The sequence below is a fragment of the Aegilops tauschii genome, chromosome 1 (assembly GCF_002575655.3).
Source record: "Aegilops tauschii subsp. strangulata cultivar AL8/78 chromosome 1, Aet v6.0, whole genome shotgun sequence".
NCBI classification, from domain to species: Eukaryota; Viridiplantae; Streptophyta; class Magnoliopsida; order Poales; family Poaceae; genus Aegilops; species Aegilops tauschii.
Genome location: NC_053035.3, coordinates 244,113,733 through 244,133,951, shown reverse-complemented (window position 1 = coordinate 244,133,951; position 20,219 = coordinate 244,113,733). Strand labels below are relative to the sequence as shown.

The 20,219-nt window shown below is 47.4% G+C and overlaps 4 protein-coding genes across 5 annotated transcripts; 3 read left to right on the top strand and 1 right to left on the bottom strand.

Annotated features, from left to right (window-relative positions):
* The first annotated feature begins 5,289 nt into the window (after positions 1-5,289).
* Positions 5,290-7,892, top strand: LOC109747695 (uncharacterized). Of its 2 annotated transcripts, none has more exons than XM_020306718.3 (4): positions 5,290-5,532; positions 5,655-5,951; positions 6,046-7,416; positions 7,514-7,892. In XM_020306718.3, exons 1-4 carry the CDS (start codon positions 5,481-5,483, stop codon positions 7,594-7,596), a joined length of 1,803 nt encoding a protein of 600 aa, XP_020162307.1. In that variant the 5' UTR covers positions 5,290-5,480; the 3' UTR covers positions 7,597-7,892. The 2 variants fall into 2 exon arrangements, with proteins under 2 accessions (XP_020162307.1, XP_020162308.1); XM_020306719.3 differs by having other exon boundaries at positions 5,364-5,532; positions 5,658-5,951.
* Positions 7,893-10,425: 2,533 nt separating this feature from the next.
* Positions 10,426-12,372, top strand: LOC109747697 (pentatricopeptide repeat-containing protein At1g55630). Its single transcript, XM_040402688.3, has 2 exons — positions 10,426-11,940; positions 12,017-12,372. Exons 1-2 carry the CDS (start codon positions 10,641-10,643, stop codon positions 12,022-12,024), a joined length of 1,308 nt encoding a protein of 435 aa, XP_040258622.1. The 5' UTR covers positions 10,426-10,640; the 3' UTR covers positions 12,025-12,372.
* A 758-nt stretch (positions 12,373-13,130) lies between these two features.
* On the bottom strand, positions 13,131-14,648 carry LOC109747696 (heavy metal-associated isoprenylated plant protein 39). Its single transcript, XM_020306720.3, has 3 exons — positions 14,350-14,648; positions 14,173-14,251; positions 13,131-13,502 (listed from the first exon to the last, which is right to left on the bottom strand). Exons 1-3 carry the CDS (start codon positions 14,359-14,361, stop codon positions 13,273-13,275), a joined length of 321 nt encoding a protein of 106 aa, XP_020162309.1. The 5' UTR covers positions 14,362-14,648; the 3' UTR covers positions 13,131-13,272.
* A 3,543-nt stretch (positions 14,649-18,191) lies between these two features.
* On the top strand, positions 18,192-19,004 carry LOC109747694 (uncharacterized). Its single transcript, XM_020306717.1, has one exon. The coding sequence runs from the start codon at positions 18,192-18,194 to the stop codon at positions 19,002-19,004; it is 813 nt and encodes a 270-aa protein (XP_020162306.1).
* Positions 19,005-20,219: the final 1,215 nt, after the last annotated feature.

The window sequence follows — 20,219 nt, the reverse complement described above, 5'->3', positions numbered from 1 at the left end:
TCGTACCCTACAAACAATTTCTATCTTTTGTTCTCCGCTAATAGGAACACGGGAGTAATTCTTTATTACACTTTGAGGGATAATCATATGATCCAACTATGTTAGCACTGTTGAGAGATTGCACTAGCGAAAGTACGGACCCTAGGCCTCATTTTTAAGCATTGCAATACTGTTTTTGTGCCCGTTTACTATTTGCTACCTTGTTGTTTTTATTTATTCAGATTATAAAAATATATTTCTACCATCAATATTACACTTTTATCACCATCTCTTATCTAGTGCACCAATACAATTTGCCATTGTATTTGGTGTGTTGGGGACACAAGAGTTTTCTTGTATTTGGTTGCAGGGTCGTTTGAGGGAGATCATCTTCATCCTACACCTCTCACGGATTGATAAACCTTAGGTCATCTACTTGAGAGAAAATTGCTACTGTCCTACAAAACTCTGCGCTTGAAGGCCCAACACGAGTCTACAAGAATAATGTTGCGTAGTAGACATCATTGATGCACGTTTTTATTATCTTTTCTCCGATAGAAACTTTGGGGTCTCTTTGTAGTTCTTTGTGTGGATTGAGTATTATGAATATGAATTTGTTTTGGTGTTATTTTAGTACAAACTCTAGGATAGATCGAATGGAAAAAATAGCTTTGTGTTATTTTAGTACGAACTCTTGAATAGATCAAACGGAAAGAATAGTTTTGAGGTGGTTTCGTACCCTACAAACAATTTATATCTTTTGTTTTCCGCTAATAGGAACTCAGGAGTGGTTCTTTATTGCATTTTGAGGGGTAATCATATGATCCAACTATGTTAGCATTGTTGAGAGGTTGCACTAGTGAAAGTATGGACCCCGGGCCTCATTTTCAAGCATTGCAATATCGTTTTTGTGCCTGTTTACTATTTGTTACCTTGCTGTTTTTATTTATTCAGATTATAAAAATATATTTTTATCATCCATATTACACTTTTATCACCATCTCTTTGCGGAACTAGTGCACCTATACAATTTGCCATTGTATTGGGTGTGTTGGGGACACAAGAGATTTCTTGTATTTGGTTGCAGGCTCGTTTGAGAGAGACCATCTTCATCCTACACCTCTCACAGATTGATAAACCTTAGGTCATCCACTTGAGGAAAAATTTCTTTTGTCCTACAAAACTCTACGCTTGGAGGCCCAACACGTGTCTATAAGAATAAAGTTGCATAGTATCAGAGTTCCAATCATAAGTGCATATAATCCAAGGAGAGAAAGTATGTTAGCTTATGCCTCTCCCTTATATAAAATTGCAATAACGACTACCGATCATGTTAACAATTGCCTAGGATAATTCCGCACACCGCTCAATCATTATTCCACACTCGCTATTTATAATATATAGTAATATATTTCAACTTTATGTTAACAACACCTATTTTTATATTTTAGTTCTCCGATATCATGCAAAGCTATCCTCTTCATACCGACAACGTAGTTTTATTTCTCATTTTCTAGATGGAAGCAAATGTTCAGTGTACGTAGAGTCGTATCAATGGTAGATAGGACTTGAGAGAATATTGATCTTACCTTTAGCTCCTTGTCGGTTCGACACTTCATACTTATCACTTCCACCTTTAAAAATTGCTACGATTATTCCTTGCACTTGGGGATTATCAACATGCACATATAGCGGTGCAGTATAATGTGCCAAAATTTCATTAGTGTACGTGCTTGTATGTGTGAGATACAAAAAAGACAAAATACATGCAAGTTTGGGGTCATTTTTTTGTTTTGGGGCTGAAATTTTGTCTTTTTTGTGCAGCATACAAAATAACGTATTTTCGAACTAATTTTCACACGTACTTAGACCACATGCAAGCATATTCATGAAAAAAGTTTTGAAAAAAATTCAAATCTTTTAAGCACTTGTTTTGGGGTTCAAAATAAAGTGCTCCATTGCCCCATATTCTGAAAATCCGTTTTGGAGTTTGAACCCTTTATTTGAGGTGATCTGGTAGCTAGTTGTGTAGTGTTTTCTGTTTGAGGACTAGCCTTAGTTCTTTTGATCCTTGTGTCTTTTCTTAATGGAAATCAAGGAGGCTGCCCTTCTTTTAATTAAAAGAAATTCTCATCTAGAGAAGAATTAGTACTCCTTCTTTTCATCTATGTAGGGCCTAATGTGTTTTTCAAGACTGCCTTTGACTATTGACAAGATTAATAGTATATGAGATGTATAATGTGAAAATTATATCATTGGAAGCTTCTTTCATATACGAATTTGACAATATGCTTTGTGTAAGTTGCATGTCATATCTTATTGCTCTAACATTTGGTCAAAGTTAGCCTCGAAAAATGCATTAGGCCTATATAGACGAAAGGAGGGAGTAAATCTGTTAAGAGTAACCTGACACCCTCGAACTATTTGGTCGCTGTATTACAGAATGTGTTTTCTTGCCCATCGAAACTGTTCTCATAAATTATTTTGAAAACACCGACCAAAGAGGCAAAACCCGACGCGACGCATCCCCGGCCAAAAGGACGCATCCCCGGCCAAAAGGCGAGTGAAGTCTATTTTAAACCCTGAGATTATAGAGCGCGACGCAAATGAACCCAATGTTTAAATCCCTAAAATCTGTACCCTGACCTTACTTATCCCGGTCGTTTTTGACCTTTAAGCCGTATCCAAACGGGGGATTCCTATGTAGCTCGGAAAAGGCCGGGATGTATGAGTTATACATCACATGTTTGTGGGACCCACTTGTGAGTTGAAGGAATAAATAGCAAAGTAAAATATAAACGGAAACAGTTCGAACCAGAGCCCTATAATTAGACTGCGCCACCTCCTAACCACCCCATCAAACAAACTTTCGTGTAGACATAACAACCATAGGTGTATGTATATCGTATATAGACAACACGCACGCACAAGAAAAGAGAAGTGCGCTTGCTTGCTCGCTGGCGAGGACCATGACTCTCTAAATCCACGCGTGTTTGCTTGGAGAGTTGTGTCCAACTCGCTTGCTACTTGGGCCAACAAATTTTCTCGCCATCTCGAGCTTACTGACATATGCCCCCTATGTGGTATGGAACGTGAGGACGGGTTCCATGCGTTATGCAGGTGCCCATTGGCTCGCGAACTGTGGCATGCCATGGCCTTGGATTGGCCAATCCCGGAGGTGGATACTATATGCAACAATGGCCCGGAGTGGCTACTCTCCCTCCTTGAGCCGCTGACAGAAACGGCACGTATGGTTGTCCTTATGATCATATGGAGACCTTGGTATGTGCGGAATGAGATCACACATGATAAGGCGCCGCTGCCGACAGAAGCATCTCGGCGTTTCCTTCATGGGTACATCACCTCTCTGCTTTGTATCCATCAACACCCTCATGGCGACTTGGAGAAAGGGAAAATGGTGGTGCATGATAGCCTCCCGGTTATACACACAAGGGAAGTGCCCAAGCCGGAGTTGCACTGGACCCCTCCTCCACCGGGATGGGCTAAGCTCAATACAGATGGCAGCCATGTCCCTCCAACCGGAGAGGCGGGGGTGCTATGATTCTTCGTGATGATAGAGGCAACATCATCTATACTGCTTGTAGACAGCTCCTTACATGCGATAATGGCCTTGAGGCAGAGCTGGCTGCGTGCAGAGAGGGCCTGGAGCTTGCGCTTTACCGTACGAACCTGCTTATTATGGTTGAGCTCGACTGTGCAGAAGCGATGTCTATGCTGCTAGCACGTACTGGAGATAGATCGCAGTACCGTGTGCTCATTGAGGAGATTCGAAGACTAGCACAAGATGCTCGTAGGGAGATTTTTTTTACTCTTATTAGTCGCTCGCAGAATAAGGTTAGTCATGCGCTTGCCGCGTATGGACGTGCTACACCATGCACTGTAGTTTGGCTGTGCTCAGGGCTGGACTTTGTTGTAAACCTTTCGAAGGCTGATATGCCTCCTTGAGTAATGAAATCTCCTTTTACCCCGAAAAAAAAAACACGCGCGCACTGTCAGCAGATGGAAGCCGGCGGCGTCCATGTCCACGGGGCTGCTTTCGATCCAGGGCAGGCGGCCACCATGTCCTGTCCATGTCCAGCACATCACAGCACGCACATGGCCAAGCACGTATCGTCAAACGCTGGCGCGCTCGCGGCCGACGCCGGCGACTGCATATGCCTGCTCGAACTCCGCTGCTGCATCCAAGCTGTTCGACGAAATGCCCGTCGCTGCTGCTGGATCGATGCATGCACGTACGCATCACTGCTGAATCGATGCAGTCCGCCGAGACGCAAGTACCCATACAAAGAAAGGAAAGAAAAAGACATACGTACAACGGTACAAGCTAGCTTCAAACCTGCAGTGCTGATTGCTTCCGGCTGGATACGAAAGCAACTGGAGCTAGCTTGCGTGGGAGCAGTTTCATCGCACTCGTCGGAGTATGCAGTGCAGGCGCGCGTGCGACTGCGTAGGGGAGGAACAAGCGCATCGAGTACCAGCATCGCCATGGGCATCCTATTGCATAATATGGAATACAAATATATCTTCCGACAGATAGAGCGGGATGGTCCGGCGGTCAGCTCGGTTTGCTGCTCAAACCCTCGTCGGCGACTTATATTTTTTGCCTGAAACCCTTCAGTATTTCTTTCTTCAGCACACTGACAAGACAGGACCCACATATGTGTACACCGACATGGCCATAATTAATTTCGTCAGTCAATAATCCCGGACTCCTTGTGCCACATCACCAAATCCCCTCTTAAATCGGAGTGAAGGTTCATTTAGAGCGGGATCAAAGAAAACAGGGTACAAACTTCAGAGATTTGGACGTGAGGGTCTGTTTTAAACGAGATCTATAACATTAAGGTTTAGATCAGACTTGACAATATGCTTTGTGTAAGTTGCATGTCATATCTTATTGCTCTAATATTTGGTCAAAGTTAGCTTCGAAAAATGCATTAGGCCTAGACGAAAGGAGGGAGTAAATCTGTTAAGAGTAACCTGACACCCTTCAATTATTTGGTCGCTGTATTACCGAATGTGTTTTCTTGCCCATCGAAACTGTTCTCATAAATTCTTTTCAAAACACCGACCAAAGAGGCAAAACCCGACGCGGCGCATCCCGGGCCAAAAGGCGGACGCCACATGACGAGACGGCTCGTCGGCCTCCATTCCACCTCGTCGTAAACGCGGAACCGCTCCATGATCACCCCGGCCAATCAGGGATAGCTGGACCTTCCAGTCGCTTCCACCCCCCAAACTAAACCCCGTCACGGCACGGAGCGGCAGCGCCACGCGTCCCTCCTCTTCTCCACCCACCCCACGTGTGCGTCGAGGTGGCGCTCGCCTCCCCGTTCTGCTCCGCTTATATCCCATCCTCAGTCGACCAAGGCTTTCACCATCCCACACACAGCATTTAGCGATCGAGCAACAAGCCAATTTCGTCACAGTGATCAAAGAGTCTGAGATCGCCTAGTAGCTGCACCGACGTACGTGCGACGATGGACGCGCCGGCCATGCTCACGCGCAAGCACGTCCCCGAGAACATCGCCGGTGAGTAGTGCCACACCGAATCTGGTCTCTGGATTCCCGGCACGCACGGCGTCGCCATTCGTACATCCGTTATGAGTCCATTGTTGATTTACTTGCAAAATGACATACGTGTGTGGCTGCAGCAGAGGAGGGCGGGCATCAACAGATGCACCGGGACGAGAAGCAGCACAAGCCGGTGCTCAAGAAGGTCAAGGACAAGGTGAAGAAGATCAAGAACTCCATCGCCGGCCACGGCCACGGCAACGGCAACGGCCACGATCACGATCACGAGCAGGACACCGGTGGCAGCAACAGCACTGAGGAGGACGAGGAGGATGCGGCGATGAGGGAAGCCGAGGTGGAGAAGGGCGGCTACCAGCAAGACGTCGAGGACAAGCCCATTTTCGCGGACTCCAGCCCCGAGCTGCACGGCCCACCCAGTAAGTAGATGCTCGCGGTGTGTGTCACTCGTGTGCGCGTGCGTGTACTCTGTCGGTGCTTAAGGCTTGTATCGCCTGTGATAATCCGTTGCAGTGTACGACTCGGAGAGGATCCCGGCGGCGGCCAAGGAGGTGAAGCACAACGACGCTCCGGGGGCGCGGCTTGGTGACATTGGCGGCCCGGCAGCGGCGCATGAGGTGAAGCGCGACGACGCCGCGGGGGTGCGGGTCGGCGACTTCGGCGGCCCGGCAGCGGCGCATGAGGTGAGACGCGACGACGCCGCGGGGGAGCGGCTCGGCGACTTCGGCGGCCCGGCGTCGGCGAAGGAGGTGCAGCGCGACGACACCCAGGGGGTGCGGCTCGGCGATCTCGGCGGCCCCGTCGTCGAGGACCCGGCCGCGCCGAACTCGAGGACGCCCATGCCGCGAGGTGGCGAGGACATCGGCGCCACGGACGTCGTCCGTGACTTCGAGGCGATGACTGTGTCGGACGACCCCAAGCAAGTCGACGTGAGCAAAGAGTATGAGGCAATGCCGGTGTCGGACGGCACCGGGGAGGAATGGAACGACGCACCCACGGACGCCGAGTACACCGGGAGCTACACGGACAGGCTCAAGAATACGGCGGCTGGCACGACAGAGTACGGCAAGAAGCTGGCGAGCACGGTGTATGAGAAGGTCGCCGGCGTCGGCACGGTCGTGGCGAGCAAGGCGCAGCAGGTCACCCCCGGCTTCGGCGCTGGCGGGAACGCGCAGGACGAGTCCAGCGCAACTGCCGCCCCTGAATCGATGACCGCAGGTGCCGGGAAGAGGGACCTCGACTTGCCGCAAGAGGGAACGCCGGCGTCGTTCACCGGCACGGAGGAACTGAAGAACGCGGCCACGGACGCGGCGGGCGCGGAGGGGCTGAAGAACGCGGCCACGGACGCGACGACGGAGGGCGCGCCTGGCGCGACGTACACCGACAAGATCATGTCCGCGGCGGCGGGCACCACGGAGTACGGCAAGAAGCTGGCTAGCACGGTGTACGAGAAGGTCGCCGGCGTGGGCACGGCCGTGGCGAGCAAGGCGCAGCAGGTGACACAATCGGCCGGCACCGCTATTCCTGGCGTCGGCGCGCAGGACGGCGCCACCACCAGTGCCACGGCCACCCCAGGCGTCGGTGCGCAGGACGGCGCCACCACAAGGGCGACGGCCACCCCTGGCGCGGGTGGACCGGGGAACGGGCAGGACAAGGGGGTGACCGGCGTGACAGCCTACATCGCCGAGAAGCTGCGCCCGGGCGAGGAGGAGCGCTCCCTGAGCGAGGCCATCACCGGCGCCGTGCAGCAGCGCAAGGAGGGGGTCGGGAGCACGGTGGCCAAGGCGCGAGAGGTGCCGGCACAGGCGGTGACCAGGGCGCGCGGCGCTGTCACGTCGCTCACTGGCGGGAACCGCGTCTCGGAGACCGTGCAGCCCACCACAGGTACGCACCACCCGCCCCATCACCCTTATATAACGGCAAACAAATTTTCGGCGTTCGCAGCGGAGCTGACGACGGGTTCTTGTTCTTGTTGCTGCAGAGGGAAACATCGGGGAGGGCGTCGCGGCGGAGGGGCCGGTGCTTCACGGCGAGGCTCCGAGGACCAACACGAATGTGATGTGAAGTGCAGCAGCGTGTGATCAGTTCGTGGGATCGCTGGAATAAGTCGCTTGGCTGGTTCAGGTGTACACTGACTGGTGTTTGGGTTCATCTGGGGCTTAGCTGCTTTTATCGTTCGTGTATGTATTTGGGGCTTGTGTTCCAGAAGTGTTCGTGTAAGTTTCACACGTTTTGTGTGTTCTGTAAATCATGTACGGTACGCGTGTGTATGTTCATGTTTCTGTCTTTGTCTTTTTAAGTTCTTCTGAACTTCCTGTGTAATCTGTGTGTTCAAAGTTCAAACACGATGTTTCTTCGTCTGTTTTGTTGTGCTCGTCGTTTCCAAATGACGTGTGCTCACTCTGACCAGCTAACGCTGAACTTCTTCAGCAGCATTGTACTACACCAAATTGGGAAAGTTCAGTTTAGAGCATAGCCAACAACTTTCCTTTCCTTTTCACAATAATCTCTACTCTATAAAAATCTGAGTTGGTGATGATAGTGTTTCTGCCATTTTTAATTTACAACCATCATCTAATGTAACGATTTTGCAGAAAGACGCCCACCCTAAGGTAGATAATTTTACACCAAGGTAGATAATTTTAGACAACTCCGATCTCTCCCGACTAGTCACATCTCAGGAAAAAAAAAAACTCCATACAAGCATGTTATAACTGATCTATCGTGGCGGCTCTTGTCGGTGCTGCCCGGCCCATGCTCCTCTCCTCCTGTCTCTCACCACTACCATGACTTTTCCCTCCTCGATGTCTCCCCCGCTCCCTTCCTTCCTCCATCCGACCACACCGAGTAGGACGTCGTCAGTAGGCCGACCACCCATCATCAACACCGTACACCCCTCATCCTCGCGCGTCCCCTCCGCCCCTCTCACGTCTCCTCCAACGACGACCTAAGCATCGCAACTTTGCCTCTAGCAGCGTCCGTGCCCCAACAAAGCCCCTCATGCCTCCTCCATTTCCTGAGGCAGCAGCCCCCTGCTACCACTGCCCCTAACTATGTGCTGCTCATCCTCGACAACATTACCTCCATCTACTACTAGTAACGAGCAGATTTCTTGTGATTTGTGTTTCTCCTGAAGCATATCTTTTGCTTCCAGAGCAGGCATTTGGCCTCTATTTTTTCAGCCGCCGTTTATTCCATTCGCCGATATTATGATGTATAATGACTATGGCATCATGCATAATTAAACATATCTTGCCCAGTTTCAAGCTGATCTTGTGAAGCAATACTTTGACTTTGAAACCAGGCTTTACTTCCTTTACTCTATCTGTTATTTAGTGTAAAATCTTCTTGTGAGATCATCTATTTTTTATTGATGGAGGTGACTGGTTTTCATTTTTTAAAATAATAAATGCTTTTTGCGCTCTACTCTTATAAAAGAGCTCGTGCTTTGTTCTCTAAGAGTTGACCCAATTGCGAGTATTGTAGTATTTTGTTTCCAGCAAAAAACTCATTGAAATACATGTGAGAAGTGACTTAATAGTTTCTCTCATGAAAATATTATCAGACTAACAGATTTGATGGTGTCATATTCAGTATGTTTTTCATCAAAGATATGTGATGTACAGTTATTTTGCATGAATAAAGGAATTTGTTTGGTCTGATAAACACCCTCAAATGTGTAATAACAGATCAATCACTAAGTGAGGCAATTTGGCTCCGTGGATCTAGGGAGCCTAGAACTTTATTTTATTTGAAAAGGATATTTAAAAATTCTAAGACAATTGATTTTCCCCACCGATATGGTTGTTCTCTACAAATACGCAAAATTCCATTAAATACTATATGATGATGTGCAGGCTACGGAAGAAATCAAACAATTTAGCCTCAAAACAACAAATTTTCATGACTAGATCTGGTAGGCTGCTCCGAAGGCCAGGCCAGAGCAGAGTGAATCCACGGTGACTTGGTTGATGGATTTGGACGAGGCGCCACAACTTAACTACTATGTTGTGATAGAAGAGGTTTTGTGATGACAAAGGGATTAAGTCGTTGACTGCGGGTGCTGATAGGAGAGGGTTGTGCGGATGTCCGTTTACAGCGAGACAATTGTCCCTCCCGCTGTGAGACTATGAATATGTTTCTCCCGTTGCAACGCACGGACATTGTGCTAGTCTTTCTGATATTGGAGAAGTTGGGCAAACAAAAAAACAGTCCCAACATCTTGAAACAGCCCAACACACCCTCTGCATTAAGGCAAAGCTGGATTTTCCTGCCCAGGCGCCCCTATATCTCGCCTTCAACGAGTCTAGCTTCCGACTAGATGAAGGGGGAGCGAGATGGGCCGGCCCACGCGCGCGCCAGGCCACGGCCTCTTTGATTTGAGAGTGAGTTTTCGGGAGCTGAAAAAGTTTTAGGGCCTCTTTGATTCACGGGATACTAAAAACGCGGGAATAGAAAAAAAACATAGGAGGAATAGAAAAAACATAGGATTGAAATGTCATGTTAATCTCAATCCTACAAGATTTTGGTTCGTTCGATTGAAGCATAGAAAAAATGATAATTTCAATCGTATAAGATTTTTGGATTGTTCGATTGCATCATAGAAAAAACAAAGGACTATTTCAAAAAGGTTTGAGTGGATGCTAGAAATCCCGTGAGAGGTAGTAAAAAAATCTTTAGAAACAATTTCTATAGAATTCAATCCCACGAATCAAACAACCAACATAGAAAAAATTCTTAAGGATTCTAATCCTCCAAAATTCCTATGAAAATCAAAGGAGCCCTTAGGATGATTTTTTTTTATAACCCTTAGGATGGGTTAGAGTTGCTCTAAAGTGGGCTTGGACTAGGATCAACATGGGCCGTGTGGCCCAATCTGGCACGAGCGTGTATCGGCGGCAACACCTCGACGGTCGACGTTTCCTCCTCTTGGCGCCGCCGCTCCCGCCTCCTCTTCCCCCAAACACTGCAACTCAAACCATCTCGAGCCAAAGGCCCGCTCCCCGCCATTGCGGTCTCACCATCCCACGAGCCAAAGCTCGGCGCCATGTTTCCCACAGCCACTCGCGGGAGATGCGTTTGCGCGAGCTCCTGAGTGGCACCTCCTTATGATACGGGGCGCTCGCGCACCTCCCCTCCGAGTAGCTCGGCTGTTCTGGCCTTCCCGCCGCCTATGCGGCGACGATTCAAGAACCGGTGTCGAGGTGCCCGGCACTGGGCTGCAGGATGATGGCTGCATTCATGAGAGAGCGGGCGAGGCGGGCCTAGATCCGGCGACCGTTACGCCCGAAGTGCTCCTCCGAATGCCGCCGCCCCCGCCCCTGCCCGGCCAGCCGGAGAGCGGCGACGATGACGCCGAAAATTTGTCCTCTGGTTCCGGTTCCAGGCGGAGGCCCCGTGAGGAATTGAGGCTGGCAGATAGGATTCTCAAGGTCCTGCTGCAGGATGGCCCGGGGTTCAGCGCCCGCAAGGCGCTCGACGAAATGAACCTGAAGGTGACCAACGAGCTGGTCAGACAGGTGATGTTCAAGTTTGTTGTGTCTGTTGATAGTGTCAACCGCGAGAGGTACCCGAGGCTGGCATACAAGTTCTTCGTGTGGGCAGGGCAGCAGGATGGGTACCGCCATAACACGAGCATGTACAACCTCGTTATGAAGGTCTTTGCCGAGTGCGGGGAGGTTAAGGCGATGTGGCGGCTGCTTGAGGAGATGACGGAGATTGGGCTGCCTGTCTCTGCTCGTACATTCCACATTTTGATATGCACATGTGGGCAGGCTGGGTTGAGGCGGAGGCTGGTGGAAAGGTTCATCAAGTCAAGTAGTTTCAACTACCGCCCGTTCAGGAGTTCGTTCAATGCGATATTGCACACGCTCCTGACAATAAAACAGTACTCTTTGATCGAATGGGTTCACCAGAAAATGGTAACAGAGGGCCACACTCCTGATGTATTGACATACAACGTGGTCATGCGTGCAAAGTATTTGCTCGGAAAATTGGATCAGTTCCATAGATTGCTTGATGAGATGGGAAAGAACGGGCTTACACCTGACCTTCATACTTACAATCTCTTGCTTCATGTGCTTGGTAAAGGAGACAAACCGCTTGCAGCTCTCAATTTACTCAACTATATGAGTGATGTTGGTTGTGTGCCGAGTGTGCTCCATTTCACAAACTTGATAGATGGTCTTAGCCGTGCTGGTAACCTAGAAGCTTGCAGGTATTTCTTTGACGAGATGGTGAAGAAAGGGTGTGAACCGGATGCTGTCTGCTACACTGTTATGATTACAGGCTATGTGGCAGCCGCAGAATTTGAGGAAGCCCAGAAGTTGTTTGATGATATGTTGGTGAGAGGGAAGCTTCCGAATGTGTACACATACAATTCAATGATACGCGGGCTTTGCATAGTAGGTGAGTTTGATAAAGCTTGCTCTATGCTGAAGGATATGGACTTGCATGGATGCACGCCAAACTTCTCAGTGTACAGTACTTTAGTGTGTAGATTGCGAAATGCTGGAAAGGATTCTGAAGCTAATCATGTTATTAAGTACATGACAAAGAAGGGCCAATATCTTCATTTGTTGTCGAGGTTTGGGGGATATAGAAGATGCTGAGGTGAGAGGGCCTATAGTAAAAATGCAGAGTTGCTTGTAATTTGGTTGTTTCCTGCTCAGAAAGAGAGGTCATAAGGGAGTATCCCATGTAGCCAATTGCACTATAATCGTTATATACTTTGCGTGTCACATTTTGTGTGGGGATACTTATTAGCGAAGTGCATAAATGTATGTTGTATACCATAACTGTTTTATGCAAGAATAAAATTGGACAGGATGGTGGGCACTAGTCATGACTAGTGAGTAATGAACTAACACTGCTTCAATAGTCCTAATTCCTACACACACAAAAAGTTTTCCTTTTGTTGAGCTCTATTCACAGTAGTTTTGCTCCTAATTTTAGTGCTGAACCAGATGGTGGGCACTAGTCATCAATATTGTTTGTAGTGCCAGATATTCATCCACAGTACAAGATGGAACATATGGTTTTACTCAATGACGACCATATAAATGTTAAATGGTAAGTAACATGCCTTCAAATTTATTTGTCCTTCGATTGGCTAGCACAGAAAGCACTCAAAACTCCCTAGTTTCGTTTCTGCCAACCCTAGTAATAGGGTTAGTGGATTACATGTCACAAATCAGAAAAAAACTTAGATGAATTGTGCATTATCTGTTAGCACCAAGACCTTAAAGCCTAAGCATTGTTTTGCTTAGTGGTTCTCTTTTAACCTATTATATCATGTTTTTAAGGGTTAACAATAGGTGCAGCATGGTAGTTTAATTTTTAATATTATCGTTCTAGTCAATGTCAACCTTCTGTACGTCTGTTCCTCTGTTTCTTATAACAAAATAATATTCCAAGATTAATCTGGTAGTAGGTGCATGCCTTCAATGATTCATCACAATATTCATAGGTTTTATTTATGAGTTGCCAATTTGATGTTGGTATCCCAAAGCTGAGCATTTTAGGCATGCATGAAGAACTGAAGATAATTTGATGAGGTAGGCGTGTATAGATGCTAAGAAATGGAAGAACAAAGTGTATTATCTTCTGTAAAGAAATATCACTAATATGAACTTTAGATGTAATGGTACAAAGTCATATCTCTTAGAAACATAGATCCGTAGACAAAGCTATTACAAGTGCACACAGGAGAAAGGCCATGGGATGGTGTGGTATGCTTTATCATTTTTTCTCTTCTTTCTTCTCCTCTTTCTTCTCTTCTTTCTTTTCCTCTTTTTTCTCCTCTTTCTTTTCTTCTTTCTTCTCTTCTTTCTTTTCTTCCTTTGCAGGTCCAACGGACACAATGTCAATCTTCCCAACCTTCTTTAATTTCTTTGCGATTGCCACAGTGTCCATCTCGCCTATGATGATCATCTTATTGTCCTTCAGATCCGCAACTATGGAATCAATGCCTGCGCACAAAACGAGGTGTGTATTGCATCATTTTCCTGCTGGTATAATAGTACTATTAGTTAATACGTCACAGCCCTTCCCATCAGTATATTCATTCATCTTTCCTTATATGAGTTAAGATATGGTGCTCATAGAACTAGAAAGGAAAAATACCTCTTTGAAGATTATAACTGCTATATGACCGAAAACAAACTTTTCCTCATGGCATTAGCAATGAACATGATAGTGTAAGACTGTAAGTTAAATAACATTTCGCATGCGTAGCTATACGATGTGGCTCTGTTGAATGGTGCTTCATGTTAATATATGCATGACAAGATGATTCCACCTAACATGATTTTTCCTCTCATGCTTACACCTAAAGCCGATGGCAACAATTTGAAATATGCGATGCTCTATTGAACTGTCACCATCTTTATGTCAATGTGTGCGCGAGAATAATTCCACCTAACATGGTTTCTGCTCTCAAGCTTCCACCTAAAATATGTGCAAATGCTTTCAGATACATGAACCACAGATTGAGTGGAAAACAAATGATGCAAGAATTGCTATGCCAGCTTCTGCAACTATCATGCATACTGTCTTCTTCGATGGAAATACCAGACCAAAACTTCCAAGTCCAACGGGCAAACAAAACAAGCAGCAGAGGTGGGAGGTGCAAACTGTTACCGTAGATATCCGCGACCGCTTCGATGGCCTTCTGCTTGGCCTTGTCGTCGGTCATGGTCGGGACCCTGAGCACCACCTTCTGTTGAGAATCGGCCGAACATACATACAATCCAAGGATCAGGCGCGAGCAATCGCATGAATTAACCCAAGAAAGAACCCGCGCCAACGTCTGCGTACCTGGGCCGCCATCCAAGCTTCTGGAGCTCCGAGTGGAGTGGGCGGAGGAAGGAGAGGAGAGGGAAGGGAAGGCTGAGCAGGGAGTTGAGAATACTCTGCCGAGGTATGTGAGCAATGGGAAGAGAAGAGACCAAAGCTGGTGACGGCGTCGGGTTTTGCTTTACATAAAGGTGCAAGTGTGCGTGCTCTTGCTGAACGGTAGGTTAGCACTGACGTTGAGCGATGAGTCGGACTTGCCGGTGTCTGCGTTGCGGAAGAGGTACGCGGTGGTGTTTACTTTCCCCTGTATCGCCTGTGACGTCTGAATCTGCCCGCATCAGCTGCTGTGTGCGTATGTGCGGGATGGCGGCAGGGTCGGTGAGCTGACGGGCGAGTGCGTGCCAACCGACCGGCGGCCGCCCCACCCACACCGTGCGCATGGAGACGGGATTTTATTCCCGGAAGAGGAGGGATGGATTGGGTCGGTCGTGGCCGGAGGCGCCGGTGCTGCCGGGTTGTGGCGTTGCGGACGCCGGGCGACCTGTTGCTTTGCTGGATTCCTTTGAGTGACTGACGAGTGAAGGCGACGGGGAAACCTCAGGCGCTCGATTTGGCTTTCTTTTTAGAGCAACTCGATGCTGTCATACCTGCTGCCCACCTTTTTTTTTAAACCACTTGGCGCACTTTATTAAACTCAAATCAAAGTTGCATCATCCACAGTGTCCGAAATTAAAAAGCTGGGAGGATCATCATCCCAAATAAAAATAGAATTTAAATTGAAACTATGTCTAGCAAGATTGTGCGCCCAACTGTCCTAACTGCTGCCCGCCTCTTTGTTTGGCGCTGGCTCAACTGTTCACGTCTACTCTTTTTTCTTTTTTGAGCAAAAACTGCTCAGGTCTACTAGGAACGGAACTGTGCGGCTGCTCGGCCGAGGACAAATGGGGCACCTGCTTGTTCTGCTTTGGGCCGCCCGGTCCAGTGCCACAAGTTGGTTGGGTTTGATGACTGGCCAGTCTTCTACCTCCTAGTTGCACGGTCGAACCTAAGTGCGGATTATCAGAATCTGGCACATTTGCCTCAAAAATAAATAAATAATATTGGAACTTGGCACATTTGATTCTTATAAGAAATTGGCCGTTGGGGCCTGTGGTTGGATGGTTAGGAGAACTGTGGTATCCCCAGTTCACCAGAGTTAAGTCCCAGACATCGGTGCTTGCATTTTCTGGATTATTTCAGGCCCTCCGGTGATGTGTGCTCAATGGGAGGAATCATTCTTGACTACGAAGGTGGCTGTGGCGATTTCATCAATCTCAAGATGATGTGTCGGCTCAGTCTCTCAGAGGTGTTTATAGGGCTAGGGTGTGCTGTGTGCGTTCATAGGGGTGAGTGTATGTGCGTTGTACTGTGTTCAAAAAAAATTGGCCACCGCCTCCTATAGGCGTCTTTAGCGGGCAACCAGCCACCGCCACCTCCCCCTTTCCTCATGTCTCGCCGCCAGTAGAGGAGCCGCCCCGAAGCCCATGCCGACTCCGAGGAAAGTGGCGGTGTGGCTCTTCATCTCGTCAGCATCGCGCGTCGCCCCTACCCCTTTTGAGGCATGTCACGACTGTTGCTCCTCTGGTCCTCCTGCCCTCCCTCTCGTCGCGCTGTGGCCCAGCCCTCGATGCTTGTCATGTTGGTGGAGGATCTCATGCTGCTATGTGCCTATGTAGTGGCGCGGGTGCAGGATCCGACCTGATCGGGGCCATGGGGGGGGGGTGCAAGTGGCGCTCCCAGTGACGGTTGCTACTGAGGGTCGGGGCTAGTTGCTCCCTATTTTGTTGGTGGTCTCATCAGATCAGATCGGCGGCCGTTAAGGTTAGGTGTTTGATTTGGAAATATTTCTTCTTTGGATTCTACCATGGTGACACTGGCTGGCGACTCATACTGACGAGATTGCATGATGCAACATCCATTGTGTGTTTTGGCGGCTCTATAGTGCGCCTTCGACAATGCAATGCAATCTATGCACGATGGCTTGACGTCGAGGGTATGTTGGAGCAACGGTGTGGTGGGTTTTCTAGACCAATGCATCTGGGTGTTGGGATCGTGAAAAATTGATGGCGACAACACATGATTGACTTCAATGTGATGGTGCTTTTCGAGTACCCGATCTTGAGCTCTGGGGTGAAAATCCTAGGTATGACCCGAGTTGGTTATGGTACATGACAATGACCATGTTTTGTGTCATGACCTTGTTGAAGGCATTGCTCGAATATGCCCGGGCTTGTTCTTTAGGGTGAAACCTATATTCTAACCTTTGATGGTTGGATCCGGTGATGGTGACGCTTGAGCGTCGTTCCCTTCTTGAAGGTGTTGCAGTTGAAGAACCTCGTAGCCCTTGTGGTGTCAAGACATGATTGGTGTGGGATATTCTCATTGTTGTGGTTTGTTGATCGTTATTTTGATCGCTATGCAATTTTTTCCATGCTAAGGCATAACTTTGATCTTGTATGACTTTGCTATTTGCCAACGTGTTTACTTGTGTGAGCGTGTTTGTGGTAATTGTGTGTATCCTAACCATGCAGAAGTTGCGTGTGTGCTCATTGTGTTTTATCCACTTGATACTTCATTTGAGTAAATAAAATCCACCCATTGAAAAAGAAAATTGGCCAAAAAACACTATTTAAGTTGCTGCAAAATTGTACTTCTAAAAACTTTTCAAAGTTTACATAATAGGTTTTGTTTTTCAAAAGTGGCTACATGGATAAGGTGTCACTAGCATTTTCCTGGTGGAAATCTACTTAGTTGTTATCCTGCCTTGCAATGAAATGTCTACTGCTTTTGTATGGCTACTGCCTACTACTGGTGTTTCGAGGACCGGTTCTTTTGAGTCATGGCTTTTGCAGAAACGGCTTCTCCATAGCCGCGGGGAGAAGTTGCAGGGGAAAATAAGCTCTTGAGAGGCTTTCGGTCCAATTCTTTTTTGCTTTTGTCCCTTTAGCTTATTTTCTGATTATTCCGCTAAAAAGTAATAAGTGTTCAGCTGACCCAAATTTCAGTCAAAAAACAAAAAACTTATGGATTGGCTGATTTCGATAAGCGAAATCGACTCGGATAATATCCTTGAATTGCCTAGAGAAATTTCAACCGGAGGAAGGAGCCGCCGGCCTTAGAGGCGATGGAGGAGGTAGGGGATTGCGGACACGACAAAGCACAAGATGTCAGAGGGCGATGACGTCATGCACCATCCTTCTTCCATTGAGGCGAGGGACTGGCGGTGAGGAACCCTCGGTCTTGGCGCAGTGCGTTTCCCCCTAGGCCGGTTCGTGCGGGATACAAGGAGAGAGGCAGGAGCGCAGCGAAGCGTTTTTTGGTGCAACAAAGTGTTATTCTCTCGAGTGGCATTCTCACCGTTATTTTTGTAAAACTAGGAGGGCAGAGAAATTTAGCACTTTGAAATTTTAAGTGGAGACGCTCAGGAGTATACCCTCTTGTGCCTTCTTTCAACTGTGAAGGAAGGAGCCGTAGGGAGAAACTAAGCCTGTAGCACAAAATCGAGTTCTTTTGTGCTAGAGCTTAAATCCTGTTATAAACTACCTATAAGCTCTTGTCGTAAACTAAGTCATGTGTTCCAGCTTCGGTTGAATTAAAAATATAATCAACAAAATATTTTTTAAGGCCCTGGATTCTCTATTCTTGAATAGTTGCAACCCAGTGCCTACTTTTCCTAAGTATCCACACCAACAGGTTATGCATGCCGACCATGTCATCACATGCCATCTCATGCATGAGGTGTGGAGAATTGATTAAACTCGATACTACACATTGCTTATTGGTATTTGGTTATCTGTCCTAAGTCACATGAGTTCTGGGATGAGATGCGCCAAGTCTGGCCATTGCCAGCAAAGGAGCAAGTTCTGGACACCGGTAAAGAGTGGTTGTTTACTGCCTTGCAGGCTCAAAATGAAGATGTACGAGCCATGGTAATCATGTTACTTTGGCGGACCTGGAGTCTACGGAATGACATGCTCCATGATAAGCCGACTCCACTGCCTGATATCTCTAGAACTTTTCTGACTAGCTACCTAAGTTCCTATAGTCAAGCTCAGAATTATGGTATCGAGGAGATCATCAAAGGAAAAATGACCGTGGGAGAGAGGCCTTACAGATTGGTTCAGGAGCGGGAAGGAAAGAAACCTTGGCCTAAACCTCCTATGGGCTGGGTGGCTCTATCAGTAGATGGTTCTTATGTTAAAGAAACTGGTTTGGCCGGCTCAGGTATGATACTAAGAGATTCAGAGGGAGCAGTCATCTTCTCAGCTTATCGTTATCTGTTCCATTGCAAAGATGCCCTAGAATCTGAAATCAGTGCTGTCTTGGAAGGAGTTTCACTCAGTTTGGAACGATCAAATCTTCCTATTGTAGTTCAGTCTGATAGCTCTATTGTGGTTGCAGCATTGACGGATGATTCACTCCAAAGATCTGCTTATGGACACCTTATAATGGAAATCAAAAGACTCCTGGAACCGCGTGGGTTTATTCCGCAGAAGCTCGAGCGTCATCAAAATGTTGCTCATAGTCTTGCTAATATTGGCCGTTCTGGAGGTAGCACCGCCTGGTGGTTGCGCCATGTCCCAGTCAGTATTTCTAACCTTGTATTAGCCGACTGTAACACTATTACCGAGGAATAAAACCCTTTCTTTGCATGCAAAAAAAGTCACAACACAAAATATATATTGCAATCATCTTAACACAATTTGTTTTTGCGGTGCGGTAACGATGTTTCAGATACATGACTCGAGCTTCCCCACAGCAACGCACGAGAAATCATCTTATTTATATTATAAAGGACATCCAATACTACAAGACATCATAAAAACAAGTTTACATCTAGGTTTTTTAGAGTGTCAAACAAACTCAATCTCCACCATAAGCCGAAGGCGTTCCGCCACCGCCGCTCCGTTGCTGGAGTCGGCCTAATATTGTATCCTTCGGTCGGCAATTAATCATGCTAAGATCCAGTTGGATCAATGCGTCTGAGAAGAAGTTGCCATCGTAGAATCCTTTCGTAGATATTCAAACCATCTCCTAAACAAAACTTTCGCCAGCTTCGCAACGATGGCGACAGAGAGAACACCTTTGCATGCGAGAAGGAGCATGACCTGCACGCAAGCGAAGAGCAAAATCTGTCATGTCAGAGAGACACCCAAATGAAGAAAAAGAGACCATACTCTTGTAGCTACCACAAAAAGGCCAGGGAAATATCTCCCGACCCCACGGGTCAATTCTTCTTTGATGACGCCTCATGTTGTCCGCAACACCATCACCTTAAGGAGCATGAAAAAGAGGACTGTCTTGACGTGAACACCATGACACACAAAAGCACCCGCCCAGATTCATAGGACCTGAGACAGAGCAAGACTCTGCCTCCTAGATCCAACACTAATAGCGGCGAGAACATCTGTATCGAAGGGAGATATAACCAAAACACATTTGCTGCCACCATTGCCACCATCGGAACCAGAGCCACGAACAATCAAAACCCTCACCAAAAAACCCCATACTCCTGGACACACGCGGAATAAGGCATCACGATTCCCCTCCCTCCCGTTGTCACTTGGGCAGTCGGCGGAGATGTGGGAACTCCAATAACGTTTGTGTCGAGGTTGCTTTCTTTCTCCTCTCTCTACATTGGTTCCTGGAGGCTAGGGCTGATTGTTTTTTTTATAAAGGAAAAAAAGATATGTACCTCGATTACGACAGAATCTGGCCCCTTCCACCATAAGGATTTTGTATACACCACATTTCGTAATCTGTCACAAAAATTTTGTTTGGTTAAACTAACAATTAAGTAGTCAAAAGCTAGCTAGATGATTGACATCATCGTCATCCACCAAACACAGATT

What these genes read in the sequence shown, in the direction of transcription:
- LOC109747695 (XM_020306718.3), top strand. Translation starts at nt 5,481, where the DNA reads ATGGACGCGCCGGCCATGCTCACGCGCAAGCACGTCCCCGAGAACATC. An exon ending in CGTCCCCGAGAACATCGCCG is followed by an intron (nt 5,533 to 5,654) that starts GTGAGTAGTGCC and finishes GTGTGGCTGCAG; the next exon opens with CAGAGGAGGGCGGGCATCAA. An exon ending in CGAGCTGCACGGCCCACCCA is followed by an intron (nt 5,952 to 6,045) that starts GTAAGTAGATGC and finishes AATCCGTTGCAG; the next exon opens with TGTACGACTCGGAGAGGATC.
- LOC109747694 (XM_020306717.1), top strand. Translation starts at nt 18,192, where the DNA reads ATGCGCCAAGTCTGGCCATTGCCAGCAAAGGAGCAAGTTCTGGACACC.
- LOC109747696 (XM_020306720.3), bottom strand. An exon ending in AGCGGTCGCGGATATCTACG is followed by an intron (nt 13,503 to 14,172) that starts GTAACAGTTTGC and finishes TTTTGTGCGCAG; the next exon opens with GCATTGATTCCATAGTTGCG.
- LOC109747697 (XM_040402688.3), top strand. Translation starts at nt 10,641, where the DNA reads ATGATACGGGGCGCTCGCGCACCTCCCCTCCGAGTAGCTCGGCTGTTC.